The following is a 20391-nucleotide window of genomic DNA, read 5'->3' on the forward strand; positions in this document are numbered from 1 at the left end:
GTTTCTTTATGTGATGCTCTTTCTTGCTTGTGTGTTTCAGCAGAGAGGCTATCACTGCTCATGATGATTTTCTTCATATATAGAAACACAAACTTGCTTTTCTCAACATGGAAACTGAAACTTTGTGCTCTTGTTTCTTTTCCATCTCATCGGTCTTAACAGAGAAAAATCAGACCTTCCTTTATCAAACATATTTTGCTCTCATGACTTTGTGAATCAGTAAAGAAATGTATTGTTGCATCTACATTCATAGTTATGCATGTTGTCCAATGTCACATATAAATCAGGTGTTATTACGTGTTATAAAACAATAATAATCATGATAATAATCAATAAGTAGATCATTTATTAAGTTGTTGTACATAGCTGACATTCTATGATTGATTGTGTGGTTGAAATGAATCTGAACATGAAATCATTGAACAAGAGTCATTTAACAGACTTTACTGATTGGATGTGTGAACAAACTGAAGCTTTACACAATAAATAAAGTTTAATAATTCAATATTTTCTTCTGTCTTCATTTCAGGATCTCATTCAAAGTGCAAAGTTCATGTTTATCAGTCAGTCTCTGAACTTTCTGGTTAATCATTAAAACAGCTTCATCACAGAGAAATGAGCAGAGCTTTCTATCACTTGTTGCTTTTAACTAACTCAGATTTTATTTGTACATTCAGTCAATAAAGAGGATTTCTAACACAGGCCTAAAAAAACTGGACAAATAGTTTTAAACATTAAATTTGGTCAAGTTTGGATGTGAAGATGTTTTGTTCAGTCATGATGAAGGTAACACAACAGCATGTTATTGTCAATTTCAGGTAATTACTTTTATATTGACATTAATTTTCAGTATTTATCTTCTTTTAACTCACATTTAAAACTGTTTTTAGTGTTTCTGACAGCTGTGATTGATTTATTGAACCATCACAGTTAAAGTTTCTCCACCTTTTCTAGTACAGATGTAATTTACTATCATTTTATCATAATGTGAACACACACATATATGAAAAACTACATTCAGTCTAATCAGAATAAACATCAGAAGAAGAAGTTGAAATGTTTATTCTAGTTTTAAACCATTAATAGTTTATAATAAATATTTGATAAAGATTCATGTTGCTTCTAAGTTTTCTTAGTTGTCACTCAAACTCAGTCTTAAAGAAAACTATAATATTTAACATTAACAACAGCAAATGAAACATATTTAAACTCTATCAGGCCCAGTCATGAAATTATTAAATTATAAACTGAATAAAATCCTTCTTTTCATCTGGTTTCAAGTAGAGAGGTTTACTATCTTATCACTATCTTTACTTTATGGCACCATTTCCAAAAACAAGCTAAGATAACCACCGTCTTCTGGAGTGAAGGAACATGTGACTTTAGACTTTAGATAGACACACACACACACACATACACACACACACACACACACACACAAACACACACACACACTCACACACACACACACACACACACACACACACACACACACAACACACACATACACATACATACACACATACACACATACACACACACACACACACTGGTTTTGGCTCCAAACATGAGATTTGATGACAGTGACTCTGCAAGAATAGAAATAGTAATTCATGATTTATCCACACAACGGTAGAGCGCTTCATGACTTCAAAGTGCCATAAATGACACAAATCTGTTGTCCACAAATCAGCAAAATGACGTCATTATCAAACTAATCACCTGCTCAATATATAAGATATTAACAAGTCATATCTATTGGGATTTATATGAGCCTGAGTGATTACATCATTATCTAGTGATGTCATCTATGAGGGGGAAAACCTCAGCTTTAGTTATAACCAGGCGGGGAGTTCTGGTCCTCTGAAATGAAGCCAACGTAGAAGTAACTTAGAGCTGCATTCTATCAAAAGGCCACCAGGGGGCGACCGTCTCTATACAAGTCAATGGAGAATTCACCAACTTCTCACTTGATTTCTAACCTCAGTAAACGTTTTCAAAATGTGTTTATGGTCTCAATCGCTAGTTTAAAGCCTTCTTCAATGCAGTATGATGTTCATTTGGGACATTTTGGCCCCCCTGATTTTATATTTGACGATAAAGCAGGGTATGCATTAGGGCGTGGCTACGTCCTGATTGACAGATTGATTGACCAATGTCCTCGAGATCCAGACCTCGTAACCATAGCAACCTCCCCACTCCGCCCATGACTCTGCCCATGGCCCTGCCTCATGCCCATATGAGTAGAATCTGTGTTTTTATTTTTCCCAGCATGCACCTGAAATTTTCAAGATGGCGCTGCCCACATTCGAAACTATTGTCTTCCGAGCAGCAGTCCACAAACCAATGGGTGACGTCACGGATGTTACGTCCATTTCTTTTATACAGTCTATTGTTACGACGCCAAATACTTTTATTGGGCGGCCACATTTGGCCCATGAACCACTGTTTGGCTACCACTGCCTAAGACTGCATGTTGGGTTTGAGTCTCAACATGAACAGCTGATGAACTGTATTATATCCTAGAATTGCTGCTGTAAAAGATATTAATATAAGAAGAGAATAGTTTTATTTTCTGGTGTTTTATTCAGATTTTTAGTCCTGTTTCAACTTTGATTTGAATCTTATTTAGACTCTTTCCTTCACGTCTGCTGCATTGACCCACTTTCTCTTCATGGATCAATAAAGTTTTATGGTATCTTATGTTAGATCTGACTGAGTATCAGCCGTGCTGTGAGTTTATGTCGGGCTAAGTGTCGTCTGATCTGTGTTGTAAAGGCGTGTTGGGACGGATCAGACGAGCTGAACCTGTTTCCTCAGATGCCGGACTGTCAGGAGGTTCAGGGCTTGGATGGCTACCTTTTAATGAAAGCTGACTAAAGTAGTTTTCTGACTGTGTTTTTATCTGTGAACCTGAATCTGTTACAGCTACAGGAAGTTTCTGTGAAGCTTTATGTGAATGACAAGATGAACAAATGTCTTTAAACCAAAATCAACCAGCTCTGCAGCAACAGACTGTTTTATAGGCTGATATTTATTCTGATGTCACTGTGATTAATGGAATAAATAATTCTATAGATCACTCTCAAACTCCCAACATTACTTTGCCACCAGAAAGCAGGTGAGCAGTGTTTTTAAATAAGATATGAGCTTCATTGTATAAAAAGGGTTAAACACTCAGTATCTCTCTCAGACCGCTCCTCTTCCTGGAATGAATCAACGCTTGATAACTCCTCCCTCTTCTTCCTGCTCTCAAACACAACAAGCTCTGATTGGTCCACATATTTCCTTGTTCCCTCCCCTTCAGATCTACAGTTTGAAGATGGGTGTAACCAACATGTGGTGAGCTGCCAGCCTACATTTACTGAAGCAGCACATGCTGTTTAGACCAGAGCTCAAACTGGTTTCACCTCTCAGAAGGTGAAACTCAGACAGTCATTGTTACTGAGAGGTGAAATGGCGCAGCAAGGAGCTCAGCTGGACGGAGCTAAATTCTGCTGTTCCATCTGTTTGGATCTACTGAAGGATCCGGTGACTATTCCCTGTGGACACAGCTACTGCATGAGCTGTATTAACAACTTCTGGGATGAAGAGGATAAGAAGGAAATCTACAGCTGTCCTCAGTGCAGACAGACCTTCACACCGAGGCCTGTCCTGGTAAAAAGCACCATGTTAGCAGATTTAGTGGAGGAGCTGAAGAAGACTGGACTCCAAGCTGCTGCTGCTGATCTCTGCTATGCTGGACCTGAAGATGTGGCCTGTGATGTCTGCACTGGGAGGAAACTGAAAGCCTTCAAGTCCTGTCTGACTTGTCCAGCATCTTACTGTGAGAAACACCTTCAGCTTCACTATAATGTAGCTCCACTGAAGAAACACAAGCTGGTCGATCCCTCCAAGAAGCTCCAGGAGAACATCTGCTCTCGTCATGATGAGGTGATGAAGATGTTCTGTCGTACTGATCAGCAGATTATCTGTTATCTCTGCCCTGTGGATGAACATAAAGGCCACGACACAGTCTCTGCTGCAGTAGAAAGGACTGAGAGGCAGAGAGAGCTCGAGGTGAGTCGACTAAACATCCAGCAAAGAATCCAGGACAGAGAGAAAGATGTGAAGCTGCTTCAACAGGAGGTGGAGGCTGTCAGTCGCTCTGCTGATAAAGCAGTGGAGGACAGTGAGAAGATCTTCACTGAGCTGATCCGTCTCCTCCAGAAAAGAAGCTCTGATGTGAAGCAGCAGACCAGATCCCAGCAGGGAACTGAAGTGAGTCGAGTCAAAGAGCTTCAGGAGAAGCTGCAGCAGGAGATCACTGAGCTGAAGAGGAAAGACGCTGAACTGAAGCAGCTCTCACACACAGAGGATCACAACCAGTTTCTACACAACTACCCCTCAGTGTCACAACTCAGTGAACCTACAGACTCATCCAGCATCAATATCCGTCCTCTGAGATACTTTGAGGATGTGACAGCAGCTGTGTCAGAGCTCAGAGATAAACTACAGGACATCCTGAAGGAGGAATGGACAAACATCTCACTGACAGTGACTGAAGTGGACGTTTTACTGTCAGAACCAGAACCCAAGACCAGAACTGATTTCTTAAGATATTCACATGAAATCACTCTGGATCCAAACACAGCACACACACATCTGTTATTATCTGATGGGAACAGAAAAGCAACATTCTCGAGTCAACAACAGTCTTATTCTAGTCATCCAGACAGATTCAGTGAATGGGCTCAGGTCCTGAGTAGAGAGAGTCTGACTGGACGTTGTTACTGGGAGGTGGAGTGGAGCGGGAAAAGAGTTTATGTAGCAGTCGCATACAAGAATATCAGCAGAGCAGGAAGTTCAAATGAATGTTTATTTGGATACAATGACAAATCTTGGGCTTTACATTATAACAGTAACAGTTATGAATTCTGGTTCAACAACATCTCAACTACCGTCTCAGGTCCTCGTTCCTCCAGAGTCGGAGTGTACCTGGATCACAGAGCAGGTATTCTGTCCTTCTACAGCGTCTCTGAAACAATGACTCTCCTCCACAGAGTCCAGACCACATTCACTCAGCCTCTCTATGCTGGACTTTGGCTTGGTAATCATATTTATGGAGACACAGCTGAGTTGTGTAAAGTGAAATAGTCAGAAGTCATTTGAGGGACAGTCAGTTATTTAGTCTCTGTCATTGTTGCTGAGAGCTCTTTGCTGAGGTGTTTCTGTGCTGCACAGAGATCAGCTGTCAATCAAGTTTGATGGACAACTTTAACATCTTCTCATCTGTTGTTATGTTATGTAAATATTTGAGTTTCTTTATGTGATGCTCTTTCTTGCTTGTGTGTTTCAGCAGAGAGGCTATCACTGCTCATGATGATTTTCTTCATATATAGAAACACAAACTTGCTTTTCTCAACATGGAAACTGAAACTTTGTGCTCTTGTTTCTTTTCCATCTCATCGGTCTTAACAGAGAAAAATCACACCTTCCTTTATCAAACATATGTTGCTCTCATGACTTTGTGAATCAGTAAAGAAATGTATTGTTGCATTTACATTCATAGTTATGCATGTTGTCCAATGTCACATATAAATCAGGTGTTATTAAGTGTTATAAAACAATAATAATCATGATAATAATCAATAAGTAGATCATTTATTAAGTTCTTGTACATAGCTGACATTCTGTGATTGATTGTGTGGTTGAAATGAATCTGAACATGAAATCATTGAACAAGAGTCATTTAACAGACTTTACTGATTGGATGTGTGAACAAACTGAAGCTTTACACAATAAATAAAGTTTAATAATTCAATATTTTCTTCTGTCTTCATTTCAGGATCTCATTCAAAGTGCAAAGTTCATGTTTGTCAGTCAGTCTCTGAACTTTCAGCTTTAATCATTAAAACAGCTTCATCACAGAGAAATGAGCAGAGCTTTCTATCACTTGTTGCTTTTAACTAACTCAGATTTTATTTGTACATTCAGTCAATAAAGAGGATTTCTAACACAGGCCTAAAAAAACTGGAAGAAGAGTTTTAAACATTAAATTTGGTCAAGTTTGGATGTGAAGATGTTTTGTTCAGTCATGATGAAGGTAAAACAACAGCATGGTATTGTCAATTTCAGGTAATTACTTTCATATTTACATTAATTTTCAGTATTTATCTTCTTTTAACTCACATTTCAAACAGTTTTTAGTGTTTCTGACAGCTGTGATTGATTTATTGAACCATCACAGTTAAAGTTTCTCCACCTTTTCTAGTACAGATGTAATTTACTATCATTTTATCATAATGTGAACACACACATATGAAAAACTACATTCAGTCTAATCAGAATAAACATCAGAAGAAGTTGAAATGTTTATTCTAGTTTTAAACCATTAATAGTTTATAATAAATATTTGATAAAGATTCATGTTGCTTCTAAGTTTTCTTAGTTGTCACTCAAACTCAGTCTTAAAGAAAACTATAATATTTAACATTAACAACAGCAAATGAAACATATTTAAACTCTATCAGGCCCAGTCATGAAATTATTAAATTATAAAGTGAATAAAATCCTTCTTTTCATCTGGTTTCAAGTAGAGAGGTTTACTATCTTATCACTATCTTTACTTTATGGCACCATTTCCAAAAACAAGCTAAGATAACCACCGTCTTCTGGAGTGAAGGAACATGTGACTTTAGACTTTAGACACACACACACACACACTCACACACTCACACACACACACACACACACACACACACACACACACACACACACACACACACACACACACACTCATTGGTTTTGGCTCCAAACATGAGATTTGATGACAGTGACTCTGCAAGAATAGAAATAGTAATTCATGATTTATCCACACAACGGTAGAGCGCTTCATGACTTCAAAGTGCCATAAATGACACAAATCTGTTGTCCACAAATCAGCAAAATGACGTCATTATCAAACTAATCATCTGCTCAATATATAAGATATTAACAAGTCATATCTATTGGGATTCATATGAGCCTGAGTGATTACATCATTATCTAGTGATGTCATCTATGAGGGGGGAAAACCTCAGCTTTAGTTACGACACCCAATATCTTTATTAGGCGACCACATTTGGCCCATGAACCACTGTTTGGCTTCCACTGCCTAAGACTGCATGTTCGGTTTGAGTCTCAACATGAACAGCTGATGAACTATAATATATCCTAGAATTGCTGCTGTAAAAGATAATAATATAAGAGACCAAGTACACAGTTAGAAACTTACTAAATGAAACAAATATATAATTGCAGGCAAATATATAAAATATAATGTCTCATTTACAGTAACACTGTAGAAAGAAGCTGTAAAAACAATAATTAAACCATCATCCAGTAATCAAAGTTTCTGCTTAACTGCTTCATGGGGACAACACAATAAATGTAGTGGTGACACATAAAATATACAGTAACATTTCTAATAAGGGTTCATAACACATATTCAAGTAAATCACAGTTAATGCATGATGATTTAATGCAGGATGTTCCATGAATTCCTGTTGTTCACCATTAACAAATGATCAAGTAACTATAGATTATATATACATATCACTGTAGACAATAGATTCATTAATGTTAATTCTTTAGATCACTCTCAAACTCCCAACACTACTTTGCCACCAGAAAGCAGGTGAGCAGTATTTTTAAATAAGATATGAGCTTCATTGTATAAAAAGGGTTAAACACTCAGTATCTCTCTCAGACCGCTCCTCTTCCTGGAATGAATCAACGCTTGTTAACTCCTCCCTCTTCTTCCTGCTCTCAAACACAACAAGCTCTGATTGGTCCACACATTTCCTTGTTCCCTCCCCTTCAGATCTACAGTTTGAAGATGGGTGTAACCAACATGTGGTGAGCTGCCAGCCTACATTTACTGAAGCAGCACATGCTGTTTAGATCAAAGCTCAAACTAGTTTCACTTCTCAGAAAGTGAAACTCAGACAGTCATTGTTACTGAGAGGTGAAATGGCGCAGCAAGGAGCTCAGCTGGACGGAGCTAAATTCTGCTGTTCCATCTGTTTGGATCTACTGAAGGATCCGGTGACTATTCCCTGTGGACACAGCTACTGCATGAGCTGTATTAACAACTTCTGGGATGAAGAGGATAAGAAGGAAATCTACAGCTGTCCTCAGTGCAGACAGACCTTCACACCGAGACCTGTCCTGGTAAAAAGCACCATGTTAGCAGATATAGTGGAGGAGCTGAAGAAGACTGGACTCCAAGCTGCTGCTGCTGATCTCTGCTATGCTGGACCTGAAGATGTGGCCTGTGATGTCTGCACTGGGAGGAAGCTGAAAGCCTTCAAGTCCTGTCTGCAGTGTCTCATCTCTTACTGTGAGAATCACCTCCAGCCTCACTTTGAATCAACCAAATTAAAGAAACACAAGTTGGTCGACCCCTCGGAGACGCTCCAGGAGAACATCTGCTCTCATCATGATGAGGTGATGAAGATGTTCTGTCGGACTGATCAGCAGATTATCTGTTATCTCTGCCCTGTGGATGAACATAAAGGCCATGACACAGTCTCAGCTGCAGTAGAAAGGACTGAGAGGCAGAGAGAGCTCGAGGTGAGTCGACTAAACATCCAGCAGAGAATCCAGGACAGAGAGAAAGATGTGAAGCTGCTTCAACAGGAGGTGGAGGCCGTCAGTCGGTCTGCTGATAAAGCAGTGGAGGACAGTGAGAAGATCTTCACTGAGCTGATCCGTCTCCTCCAGAAAAGAAGCTCTGATGTGAAGCAGCAGATCAGATCCCAGCAGGAAACTGAAGTGAGTGGAGTCAAAGAGCTTCAGGAGAAGCTGCAGCAGGAGATCACTGAGCTGAAGAGGAAAGACGCTGAACTGAAGCAGCTCTCACACACAGAGGATCACAACCAGTTTCTACACAACTACCCCTCAGTGTCACAACTCAGTGAACCTACAGACTCATCCAGCATCAATATCCGTCCTCTGAGATACTTTGAGGATGTGACAGCAGCTGTGTCAGAGCTCAGAGATAAACTACAGGACATCCTGAAGGAGGAATGGACAAACATCTCACTGACAGTGACTGAAGTGGACGTTTTACTGTCAGATTCAAAATCAGAGCCCAAGACCAGAGCTGGATTCTTGAGATATTCACATGAAATCACTCTGGATCCAAACACAGCACACATAAATCTGTTATTATCTGATGGGAACAGAAAAGCAGAACTAACAAAACAACAACAGTCTTATTCTAGTCATCCAGACAGATTCACTAATCAGTGGCAGGTCCTGAGTAGAGAGAGTCTGACTGGACGTTGTTACTGGGAGGTGGAGTGGAGCGGGACAGCAGTTCGTGTAGCAGTCGCATACAAGAATATCAGCAGAACAGGAAGTACAAATGAATGTAAATTTGGATGTAATAACAAATCTTGGGCTTTATATTATTACAATAACAGTTATGCATTCTGGTTCAACAACATCTCAACTCCCGTCTCAGGTCCTGTTTCCTCCAGAGTCGGAGTGTACCTGGATCACAGAGCAGGTATTCTGTCCTTCTACAGCGTCTCTGAAACCATGACTCTCCTCCACAGAGTCCAGACCACATTCACTCAGCCTCTCTATGCTGGAGTTTCGCCTTATTATGCTTATGGAGACACAGCTGAGTTGTGTAAAGTGAAATAGTCAGAAGTCATTTGAGGGACAGTCAGTTATTTAGTCTCTGTCATTGTTGCTGAGAGCTCTTTGCTGAGGTGTTTCTGTGCTGCACAGAGATCAGCTGTCAATCAAGTTTGATGGACAACTTTAACATCTTCTCATCTGTTGTTATGTTATGTAAATATTTGAGTTTCTTTATGTGATGCTCTTTCTTGCTTGTGTGTTTCAGCAGAGAGGCTATCACTGCTCATGATGATTTTCTTCATATATAGAAACACAAACTTGCTTTTCTCAACATGGAAACTGAAACTTTGTGCTCTTGTTTCTTTTCCATCTCATCGGTCTTAACAGAGAAAAATCAGACCTTCCTTTATCAAACATATTTTGCTCTCATGACTTTGTGAATGAAACAATAATAATCATGATACTAATCAATAAGTAGATCATTTATTAGGTTCTTGTACATAGCTGACATTCTGTGATTGATTGTGTGGTTGAAATGAATCTGAACATGAAATCATTGAACAAGAGTCATTTAACAGACTTTACTGATTGGATGTGTGAACAAACTGAAGCTATACACAATAAATAAAGTTTAATAATTCAATATTTTCTTCTGTCTTCATTTCAGGATCTCATTCAAAGTGCAAAGTTCATGTTTGTCAGTCAGTCTCTGAACTTTCTGGTTAATCATTAAAACAGCTTCATCACAGAGAAATGAGCAGAGCTTTCTATCACTTGTTGCTTTTAACTAACTCAGATTTTATTTGTACATTCAGTCAATAAAGAGGATTTCTAACACAGGCCTAAAAAAACTGGAAAAATAGTTTTAAACATTAAATTTGGTCAAGTTTGGATGTGAAGATGTTTTGTTCAGTCATGATGAAGGTAAAACAACAGCATGTTATTGTCAATTTCAGGTAATTACTTTTATATTTACATTAATTTTCAGTATTTATCTTCTTGTAACTCACATTTAAAACAGTTTTTAGTGTTTCTGACAGCTGTGATTGATTTATTGAACCATCACAGTTAAAGTTTCTCCACCTTTTCTAGTACAGATGTAATTTACTATCATTTTATCATAATGTGAACACACACATATGAAAAACTACATTCAGTCTAATCAGAATAAACATCAGAAGAAGTTGAAATGTTTATTCTAGTTTTAAACCATTAATAGTTTATAATAAATATTTGATAAAGATTCATGTTGCTTCTAAGTTTTCTTAGTTGTCACTCAAACTCAGTCTTAAAGAAAACTATAATATTTAACATTAACAACAGCAAATGAAACATATTTAAACTCTATCAGGCCCAGTCATGAAATTATTAAATTATAAACTGAATAAAATCCTTCTTTTCATCTGGTTTCAAGTAGAGAGGTTTACTATCTTATCACTATCTTTACTTCATGGCACCATTTCCAAAGACAAGCTAAGATAACCACCGTCTTCTGGAGTGAAGGAACATGTGACTTTAGACATTGGACACGCACACACACACACACACACACACACACACACACACACACACACACACACACACACACACACACACACACACACACACACACACACACACACACACACACACACACACACACACACACACACACACACACACACACACACACTCATTGGTTTTGGCTCCTAACATGAGATTTGATGACAGTGACTCTGCAAAAATAGAAATAGTAATTCATGATTTATCCACACAACGGTAGAGCGCTTCATGACTTCAAAGTGCCATAAATGACACAAATCTGTTGTCCACAAATCAGCAAAATGACGTCATTATCAAACTAATCACCTGCTCAATATATAAGATATTAACAAGTCATATCTATTGGGATTTATATGAGCCTGAGTGTTTACATCATTATCTAGTGATGTCATCTATGAGGGGGGGAAAACCTCAGCTTTAGTTACGACGCCAAATATCTTTATTGGGCGGCCACATTTGGCCCATGAACCACTGTTTGGCTACCACTGCCTAAGACTGCATGTTGGGTTTGAGTCTGAACATGAACAGCTGATGAACTGTAATATATCCTAGAATTGCTGCTGTAAAAGATATTAATATAAGAAGAGAATAGTTTTATTTTCTGGTGTTTTATTCAGATTTTTAGTCCTGTTTCAACTTTGATTTGAATCTTATTTAGACTCTTTCCTTTACGTCTGCTGCATTGACCCGCTTTCTCTTCATGGATCAATAAAGTTCATTTTATGGTATCTTATGTTAGATCTGACTGAGTATCAGCCGTGCTGTGAGTGCTGTGTGTTTATGTCGGGCTAAGTGTCGTCTGATCTGTGTTGTAAAGGCGTGTTGGGACGGATCAGACGAGCTGAACCTGTTTCCTCAGATGCCGGACTGTCAGGAGGTTCAGGGCTTGGATGGCTGCCTTTTAATGAAAGCTGACTAAAGTAGTTTTCTGACTGTGTTTTTATCTGTGAACCTGAATCTGTTACAGCTACAGGAAGTTTCTGTGAAGCTTTATGTGAATGACAAAAAATTACTAAATGAAACAAATATATAATTGCAGGCAAATATATAAAAATATAATGTCTCATTTACAGTAACACTGTAGAAACATGATGTAAAAACAATAATTAAACCATCATCCAGTAATCAAAGTTTCTGCTTAACTGCTTTATGGGGACAAAACAATAAATGTAGTGGTGACACATAAAATATACAGTAACATTTCTAATAAGGGTCCATAACACATATTTAAGTAAATCACAGTTAATGCATGATGATTTAATGCAGGATGTTCCATGACTTCCTGTTGTTCACCATTAACAAATGATCAAGTAACTATAGATTATATATACATATCACTGCAGACAATAGATTCATTAATGTTAATTCTTTAGATCACTCTCAAATTCCCAACATTACTTTGCCACCAGAAAGCAGGTGAGCAGTGTTTTTAAATAAGATATGAGCTTCATTGTATAAAAAGGGTTAAACACTCAGTATCTCTCTCAGACCGCTCCTCTTCCTGGAATGAATCAACGCTTGATAACTCCTCCCTTTTCTTCCTGCTCTCAAACACAACAAGCTCTGATTGGTCCACATATTTCCTTGTTCCCTCCCCTTCAGATCTACAGTTTGAAGATGGGTGTAACCAACATGTGGTGAGCTACTGCCTTCATTTACTGAAGCAGCACATGCTGTTTAGATCAGAGCTCAAACTAGTTTCACTTCTCAGAAAGTGAAACTCAGACAGTCATTGTTACTGAGAGGTGAAATGGCGCAGCAAGGAGCTCAGCTGGACGGAGCTAAATTCTGCTGTTCCATCTGTTTGGATCTACTGAAGGATCCGGTGACTATTCCCTGTGGACACAGCTACTGCATGAGCTGTATTAACAACTTCTGGGATGAAGAGGATAAGAAGGAAATCTACAGCTGTCCTCAGTGCAGACAGACCTTCACACCGAGGCCTGTCCTGGTAAAAAGCACCATGTTAGCAGATTTATTGGAGGAGCTGAAGAAGACTGGACTCCAAGCTGCTGCTGCTGCTGATCTCTGCTATGCTGGACCTGAAGATGTGGCCTGTGATGTCTGCACTGGGAGGAAGCTGAAAGCCTTCAAGTCCTGTCTGGTGTGTCTGGCTTCTTACTGTGAGAATCACCTCCAGCCTCATTATGATGCAGCTCCATTAAAGAAACACAAGCTGGTCGACCCCTCCAAGAAGCTCCAGGAGAACATCTGCTCTCGTCATGATGAGGTGATGAAGATATTCTGCCGTACTGATAAGAAGTGTATCTGTTATCTGTGCACTATGGATGAACATAAAGGCCATGACACAGTCCCAGCTGCAGCAGAAATAACTGAGAGGCAGAGAGAGCTCGAGGTGAGTCGACTAAACATCCAGCAGAGAATCCAGGACAGAGAGAAAGATGTGAAGCTGCTTCAACAGGAGGTGGAGGCCGTCAGTCGCTCTGCTGATAAAGCAGTGGAGGACAGTGAGAAGATCTTCACTCAGCTGATCCGTCTCCTCCAGAAAAGAAGCTCTGACGTGAAGCAGCAGATCAGATCCCAGCAGGAAACTGAAGTGAGTGGAGTCAAAGAGCTTCAGGAGAAGCTGCAGCAGGAGATCACTGAGCTGAAGAGGAAAGACGCTGAACTGAAGCAGCTCTCACACACAGAGGATCACAACCAGTTTCTACACAACTATCCCTCAGTGTCACAACTCAGTGAACCTACAGACTCATCCAGCATCAATATCCGTCCTCTCAGATACTTTGAGGATGTGACAGCAGCTGTGTCAGAGCTCAGAGATAAACTACAGGACATCCTGAAGGAGGAATGGACAAACATCTCACTGACAGTGACTGAAGTGGACGTTTTACTGTCAGGCCCAGAACCCAAGACCAGAGCTGGATTCTGCAGATATTCACATGAAATCACTCTGGATCCAAACACAGCATACACAGAGCTGTTATTATCTGAGGGGAACAGAAAAGTAGAAGTAACAAGACAACACCAGTCTTATTCTAGTCATCCAGACAGATTCACTGGATGTCATCAGGTCCTGAGTAGAGAGAGTCTGACTGGACGTTGTTACTGGGAGGTGGAGTGGAGCGGGACAGCAGTTCGTGTAGCAGTCGCATACAAGAATATCAGCAGAACAGGAAAATCAAATGAATGTACATTTGGATTCAATGACAAATCTTGGGCTTTACATTATTACAATAAAAAATATGAATTCTGGTTCAACAACATTAAAACTATCGTCTCAGGTCCTGTTTCCTCCAGAGTCGGAGTGTACCTGGATCACAGAGCAGGTATTCTGTCCTTCTACAGCGTCTCTGAAACCATGACTCTCCTCCACAGAGTCCAGACCACATTCACTCAGCCTCTCTATGCTGGACTTTGGTTTGGTTTTTATGGAGACTCAGCTGAGTTGTGTAAAGTGAAATAGTCAGAAGTCATTTGAGGGACAGTCAGTTATTTAGTCTCTGTCATTGTAGCTGAGAGCTCTTTGCTGAGGTGTTTCTGTGCTGCACAGAGATCAGCTGTCAATCAAGTTTGATGGACAACTTTAACATCTTCTCATCTGTTGTTATGTTATGTAAATATTTGACTTTCTTTATGTGATGCTCTTTCTTGCTTGTGTGTTTCAGCAGAGAGGCTATCACTGCTCATGATGATTTTCTTCATATATAGAAACACAAACTTGCTTTTCTCAACATGGAAACTGAAACTTTGTGCTCTTGTTTCTTTTCCATCTCATCGGTCTTAACAGAGAAAAATCAGACCTTCCTTTATCAAACATATTTTGCTCTCATGACTTTGTGAATCAGTAAAGAAATGTATTGTTGCATTTACATTCATAGTTATGCATGTTGTCCAATGTTACATATAAATCAGGTGTTATTAAGTGTTATAAAACAATAATAATCATGATAATAATCAATAAGTAGATCATTTATTAAGTTCTTGTACATAGCTGACATTCTGTGATTGATTGTGTGGTTGAAATGAATCTGAACATGAAATCATTGAACAAGAGTCATTTAACAGACTTTACTGATTGGATGTGTGAACAAACTGAAGCTTTACACAATAAATAAAGTTTAATAATTCAATATTTTCTTCTGTCTTCATTTCAGGATCTCATTCAAAGTGCAAAGTTCATGTTTGTCAGTCAGTCTCTGAACTTTCTGGTTAATCATTAAAACAGCTTCATCACAGAGAAATGAGCAGAGCTTTCTATCACTTGTTGCTTTTAACTAACTCAGATTTTATTTGTACATTCAGTCAATAAAGAGGATTTCTAACACAGGCCTAAAAAAACTGGAAAAATAGTTTTAAACATTAAATTTGGTGAAGTTTGGATGTGAAGATGTTTTGTTCAGTCATGATGAAGGTAAAACAACAGCATGTTATTGTCAATTTCAGGTAATTACTTTTATATTTACATTAAGTTTCAGTATTTATCTTCTTTTAACTCACATTTAAAACAGTTTTTAGTGTTTCTGACAGCTGTGATTGATTTATTGAACCATCACAGTTAAAGTTTCTCCACCTTTTCTAGTACAGATGTAATTTACTATCATTTTATCATAATGTGAACACACACATATGAAAAACTGTATTCAGTCTAATCAGAATAAACATCAGAAGAAGTTGAAATGTTTATTCTAGTTTTAAACCATTAATAGTTTATAATAAATATTTGATAAAGATTCATGTTGCTTCTAAGTTTTCTTAGTTGTCACTCAAACTCAGTCTTAAAGAAAACTATAATATTTAACATTAACAACAGCAAATGAAACATATTTAAACTCTATCAGGCCCAGTCATGAAATTATTAAATTATAAACTGAATAAAATCCTTCTTTTCATCTGGTTTCAAGTAGAGAGGTTTACTATCTTATCACTATCTTTACTTTATGGCACCATTTCCAAAAACAAGCTAAGATAACCACCGTCTTCTGGAGTGAAGGAACATGTGACTTTAGACTTTAGACACACACACACACACACACACACACACACACACACACTCTCACACACACACACACATTCATTGGTTTTGGCTCCAAACATGAGATTTGATGACAGTGACTCTGCAAGAATAGAAATAGTAATTCATGATTTATCCACACAACGGTAGAGCGCTTCATGACTTCAAAGTGCCATAAATGACACAAATCTGTTGTCCACAAATCAGCAAAATGACATCATTATCAAACTAATCATCTGCTCAATATATAAGATATTAACAAGTCATATCTATTGGGATTCATATGAGCCTGAGTGTTTACATCATTATCTAGTGATGTCATCTATGAGGGGGGAAAACCTCAGCTTTAGTTATAACCAGGTGGGGAGTTCTGGTCCTCTGAAATGAGGCCAACACGGAAGTAACTTAAAACTGCATTCTATCAAAAGGCCACCAGGGGGCGACCGTCTCTATACAAGTTAATGGAGAATTCACCAACTTCTCACTTGATTTCTAACCTCAGTAAACGTTTTCAAAATGTGTTTATGGTCTCAATCGCTAGTTTAAAGCCTTCTTCAATGCAGTATGATGTTCATTTGGGACATTTTGGCCTCCCTGATTTTATATGTGACGATAAAGCAGGGTATGCATTAGGGCGTGGCTACGTCCTGATTGACAGGTTGATTGACCAATGTCCTCCAGATCCAGCCCTCGTAACCATAGCAACCTCCCCACTCCGCCCATGACTCTGCCCATGGCCCTGCCTCATGCCCATATAAGTAGAATCAATGTTTTTATTTTTCCCAGCATGCACCTGAAATTTTCAAGATGGCGCTGCCCACATTCGAAACTATTGTCTTCCGAGCAGCAGTCCACAAACCAATGGGTGACGTCACGGATGTTACGTCCATTTCTTTTATACAGTCTATTGTTACGACGCCAAATACTTTTATTTGGCGGCCACATTTGGTCCATGAACCACAGTTTGACTACCACTGCCTAAGACTGCATGTTGGGTTTGAGTCTCAAAATGAACAGCTGGTGAACTGTAATATATTCTAGAATTGCTGCTGTAAAAGATATTAATATAAGAAGAGAATAGTTTTATTTTCTGGTGTTTTATTCAGATTTTTAGTCCTGTTTCAACATTGATTTGAATCTTATTTAGACTCTTTCCTTCACGTCTGCTGCATTGACCCGCTTTCTCTTCATGGACCCATAAAGTTCATTTTATGGTATCTTATCGTAGATCTGACTGAGTATCAGCCATGCTGTGAGTGCTGTGTGTTTATGGGCTAAGTGTGGTCTGATCTGTGTTGTAAAGGCGTGTTGGGACGGATCAGACGAGCTGAACCTGTTTCCTCAGATGCCGGACTGTCAGGAGGTTCAGGGCTTGGATGGCTGCCTTTTAATGAAAGCTGACTAAAGTAGTTTTCTGACTGTGTTTTTATCTGTGAACCTGAATCTGTTACAGCTACAGGAAGTTTCTGTGAAGCTTTATGTGAATGACAAGATGAACAAATGTCTTTAAACCAAACTCAACCAGCTCTGCAGCAACAGACTGTTTTATAGGCTGATATTTATTCTGATGTCACTGTGATTAATGGAATAAATACTTCTGTCATCCTGCAATGATCATGAACAATGGAGAAGTGCTGAGTTGGAAACATATTGCACTGTTAAGCATTAAAATAAATAAATAAATATAAAAATTTGTATATCACCATTCACAACAAATGTTACAAAAAGTTTCACGTAGCATATAAATACAAGAAAATAAAAGTCAAAATGAGAAGCAACAAGAAATAACATCACTCAGAGACCAAGTACACAGTTATAAAATGACTAAATGAAACAAATATATAATTGCAGGCAAATATATAAAAATATAATGTATCATTTACAGTAACACTGTAGAAAGATGCTGTAAAAACAATAATTAAACCATCATCCAGTAATCAAAGTTTCTGCTTAACTGCTTTATGGGGACAAAACAATAAATGTAGTGGTGACACATAAAATATACAGTAACATTTCTAATAAGGGTTCATAACACATATTTAAGTAAATCACAGTTAATGCATGATGATTTAATGCAGGATGTTCCATGAATTCCTGTTGTTCACCATTAACAAATGATGAAGTAACTATAGATTATATATACATATCACTGCAGACAATAGATTCATTAATGTTAATTCTTTAGATCACTCTCAAACTCCCAACATTACTTTGCCACCAGAAAGCAGGTGAGCAGTGTTTTTAAATAAGATATGTGCTTCATTGTATAAAAAGGGTTAAACACTCAGTATCTCTCTCAGACCGCTCCTCTTCCTGGAATGAATCAACGCTTGATAACTCCTCCCTCTTCTTCCTGCTCTCAAACACAACAAGCTCTGATTGGTCCACATATTTCCTTGTTCCCTCCCCTTCAGATCTACAGTTTGAAGATGGGTGTAACCAACATGTGTTGAGCTGCCAGCCTACATTTACTGAAGCAGCACATGCTGTTTAGATCAGAGCTCAAACTAGTTTCACTTCTCAGAAAGTGAAACTCAGACAGTCATTGTTACTGAGAGGTGAAATGGCGCAGCAAGGAGCTCAGCTGGACGGAGCTAAATTCTGCTGTTCCATCTGTTTGGATCTACTGAAGGATCCGGTGACTATTCCCTGTGGACACAGCTACTGCATGAGCTGTATTAACAACTTCTGGGATGAAGAGGATAAGAAGGAAATCTACAGCTGTCCTCAGTGCAGACAGATCTTCACACCGAGACCTGTCCTGGTAAAAAACACCATGTTAGCAGATATAGTGGAGGAGCTGAAGAAGACTGGACTCCAAGCTACTGATCACTGCTATGCTGGACCTGAAGATGTGGCCTGTGATGTCTGCACTGGGAGGAAGCTGAAAGCCTTCAAGTCCTGTTTGGTCTGTCTGGCTTCATACTGTGAGAATCACCTCCAGCCTCATTATGATGCAGCTCCACTGAAAAAACACAAGCTGGTCAACCCCTCCAAAAAGCTCCAGGAGAACATCTGCTCTCGTCATGATGAGGTGATGAAGATGTTCTGCCGTACAGATAAGAAGTGTATCTGTTATCTATGCACTATGGATGAACATAAAGGCCACGACACAGTCCCAGCTGCAGCAGAAAGGACTGAGAGGCAGAGAGAGCTCGAGGTGAGTCGACTAAACATCCAGCAGAGAATCCAGGACAGAGAGAAAGATGTGAAGCTGCTTCAACAGGAGGTGGAGGCCGTCAGTCGCTCTGCTGATAAAGCAGTGGAGGACAGTGAGAAGATCTTCACTGAGCTGATCCGTCTCCTCCAGAAAAGAAGCTCTGATGTGAAGCAGCAGATCAGATCCCAGCAGGAAACTGAAGTGAATCGAGTCAAAGAGCTTCAGGAGAAGCTGCAGCAGGAGATCACTGAGCTGAAGAGGAAAGACGCTGAACTGAAGCAGCTCTCACACACAGAGGATCACAACCAGTTTCTACACAACTACCCCTCAGTGTCACAACTCAGTGAACCTACAGACTCATCCAGCATCAATATCCGTCCTCTGAGATACTTTGAGGATGTGACAGCAGCTGTGTCAGAGCTCAGAGATAAACTACAGGACATCCTGAAGGAGGAATGGACAAACATCTCACTGACAGTGACTGAAGTGGACGTTTTACTATCAGAACCGAAATCAGAGCCCAAGACCAGAGCTGGATTCTTAAGATATTCACATGAAATCACTCTGGATCCAAACACAGCAAACACACGGCTGTTATTATCTGATGGGAACAGAAAAGCAAAACTAACAAGACAACAACAGTCTTATTCTAGTCATCCAGACAGATTCACTGGATGGCAGCAGGTCCTGAGTAGAGAGAGTCTGACTGGACGTTGTTACTGGGAGGTGGAGTGCAGCGGGACAGGAGTTTATGTAGCAGTCGCATACAAGAATATCAGCAGAGCAGGAAACTCAAATGAATGTGTATTTGGATACAATGACAAATCTTGGGCTTTACATTGTTACAGTAACAGTTATGAATTCTGGTCCAACAACATTAAAACTCCCGTCTCAGGTCCTGTTTCCTCCAGAGTCGGAGTGTACCTGGATCACAGAGCAGGTATTCTGTCCTTCTACAGCGTCTCTGAAACCATGACTCTCCTCCACAGAGTCCAGACCACATTCACTCAGCCTCTCTATGCTGGACTTTGGTTTGGTTATAATCGTTATGGAGACACAGCTGAGTTGTGTAAAGTGAAATAGTCAGAAGTCATTTGAGGGA

General features: G+C 39.2%; 3 protein-coding genes across 3 annotated transcripts; all 3 read left to right on the forward strand.

Annotated features, from left to right (window-relative positions):
* The first annotated feature begins 3456 nt into the window (after positions 1 to 3456).
* Positions 3457 to 9708, forward strand: LOC128369789 (uncharacterized). The gene is made up of 2 exons (XM_053330866.1): positions 3457 to 5127; positions 7954 to 9708. The coding sequence occupies exons 1-2, from the start codon at positions 3457 to 3459 to the stop codon at positions 9673 to 9675; spliced, it is 3393 nt and encodes a 1130-aa protein (XP_053186841.1). The 3' UTR covers positions 9676 to 9708.
* Positions 9709 to 12889: 3181 nt separating this feature from the next.
* Positions 12890 to 14581, forward strand: LOC128368667 (tripartite motif-containing protein 16-like). Its single transcript, XM_053329525.1, has one exon. The coding sequence runs from the start codon at positions 12905 to 12907 to the stop codon at positions 14579 to 14581; it is 1677 nt and encodes a 558-aa protein (XP_053185500.1). The 5' UTR covers positions 12890 to 12904.
* A 4096-nt stretch (positions 14582 to 18677) lies between these two features.
* Positions 18678 to 20372, forward strand: LOC128368663 (tripartite motif-containing protein 16-like). The gene has a single exon (XM_053329521.1). The coding sequence runs from the start codon at positions 18693 to 18695 to the stop codon at positions 20370 to 20372; it is 1680 nt and encodes a 559-aa protein (XP_053185496.1). The 5' UTR covers positions 18678 to 18692.
* The last annotated feature ends 19 nt before the right edge of the window (positions 20373 to 20391 follow it).

This window comes from Scomber japonicus, chromosome 12 (assembly GCF_027409825.1).
Source record: "Scomber japonicus isolate fScoJap1 chromosome 12, fScoJap1.pri, whole genome shotgun sequence".
Lineage (NCBI taxonomy): Eukaryota > Metazoa > Chordata > Actinopteri > Scombriformes > Scombridae > Scomber > Scomber japonicus.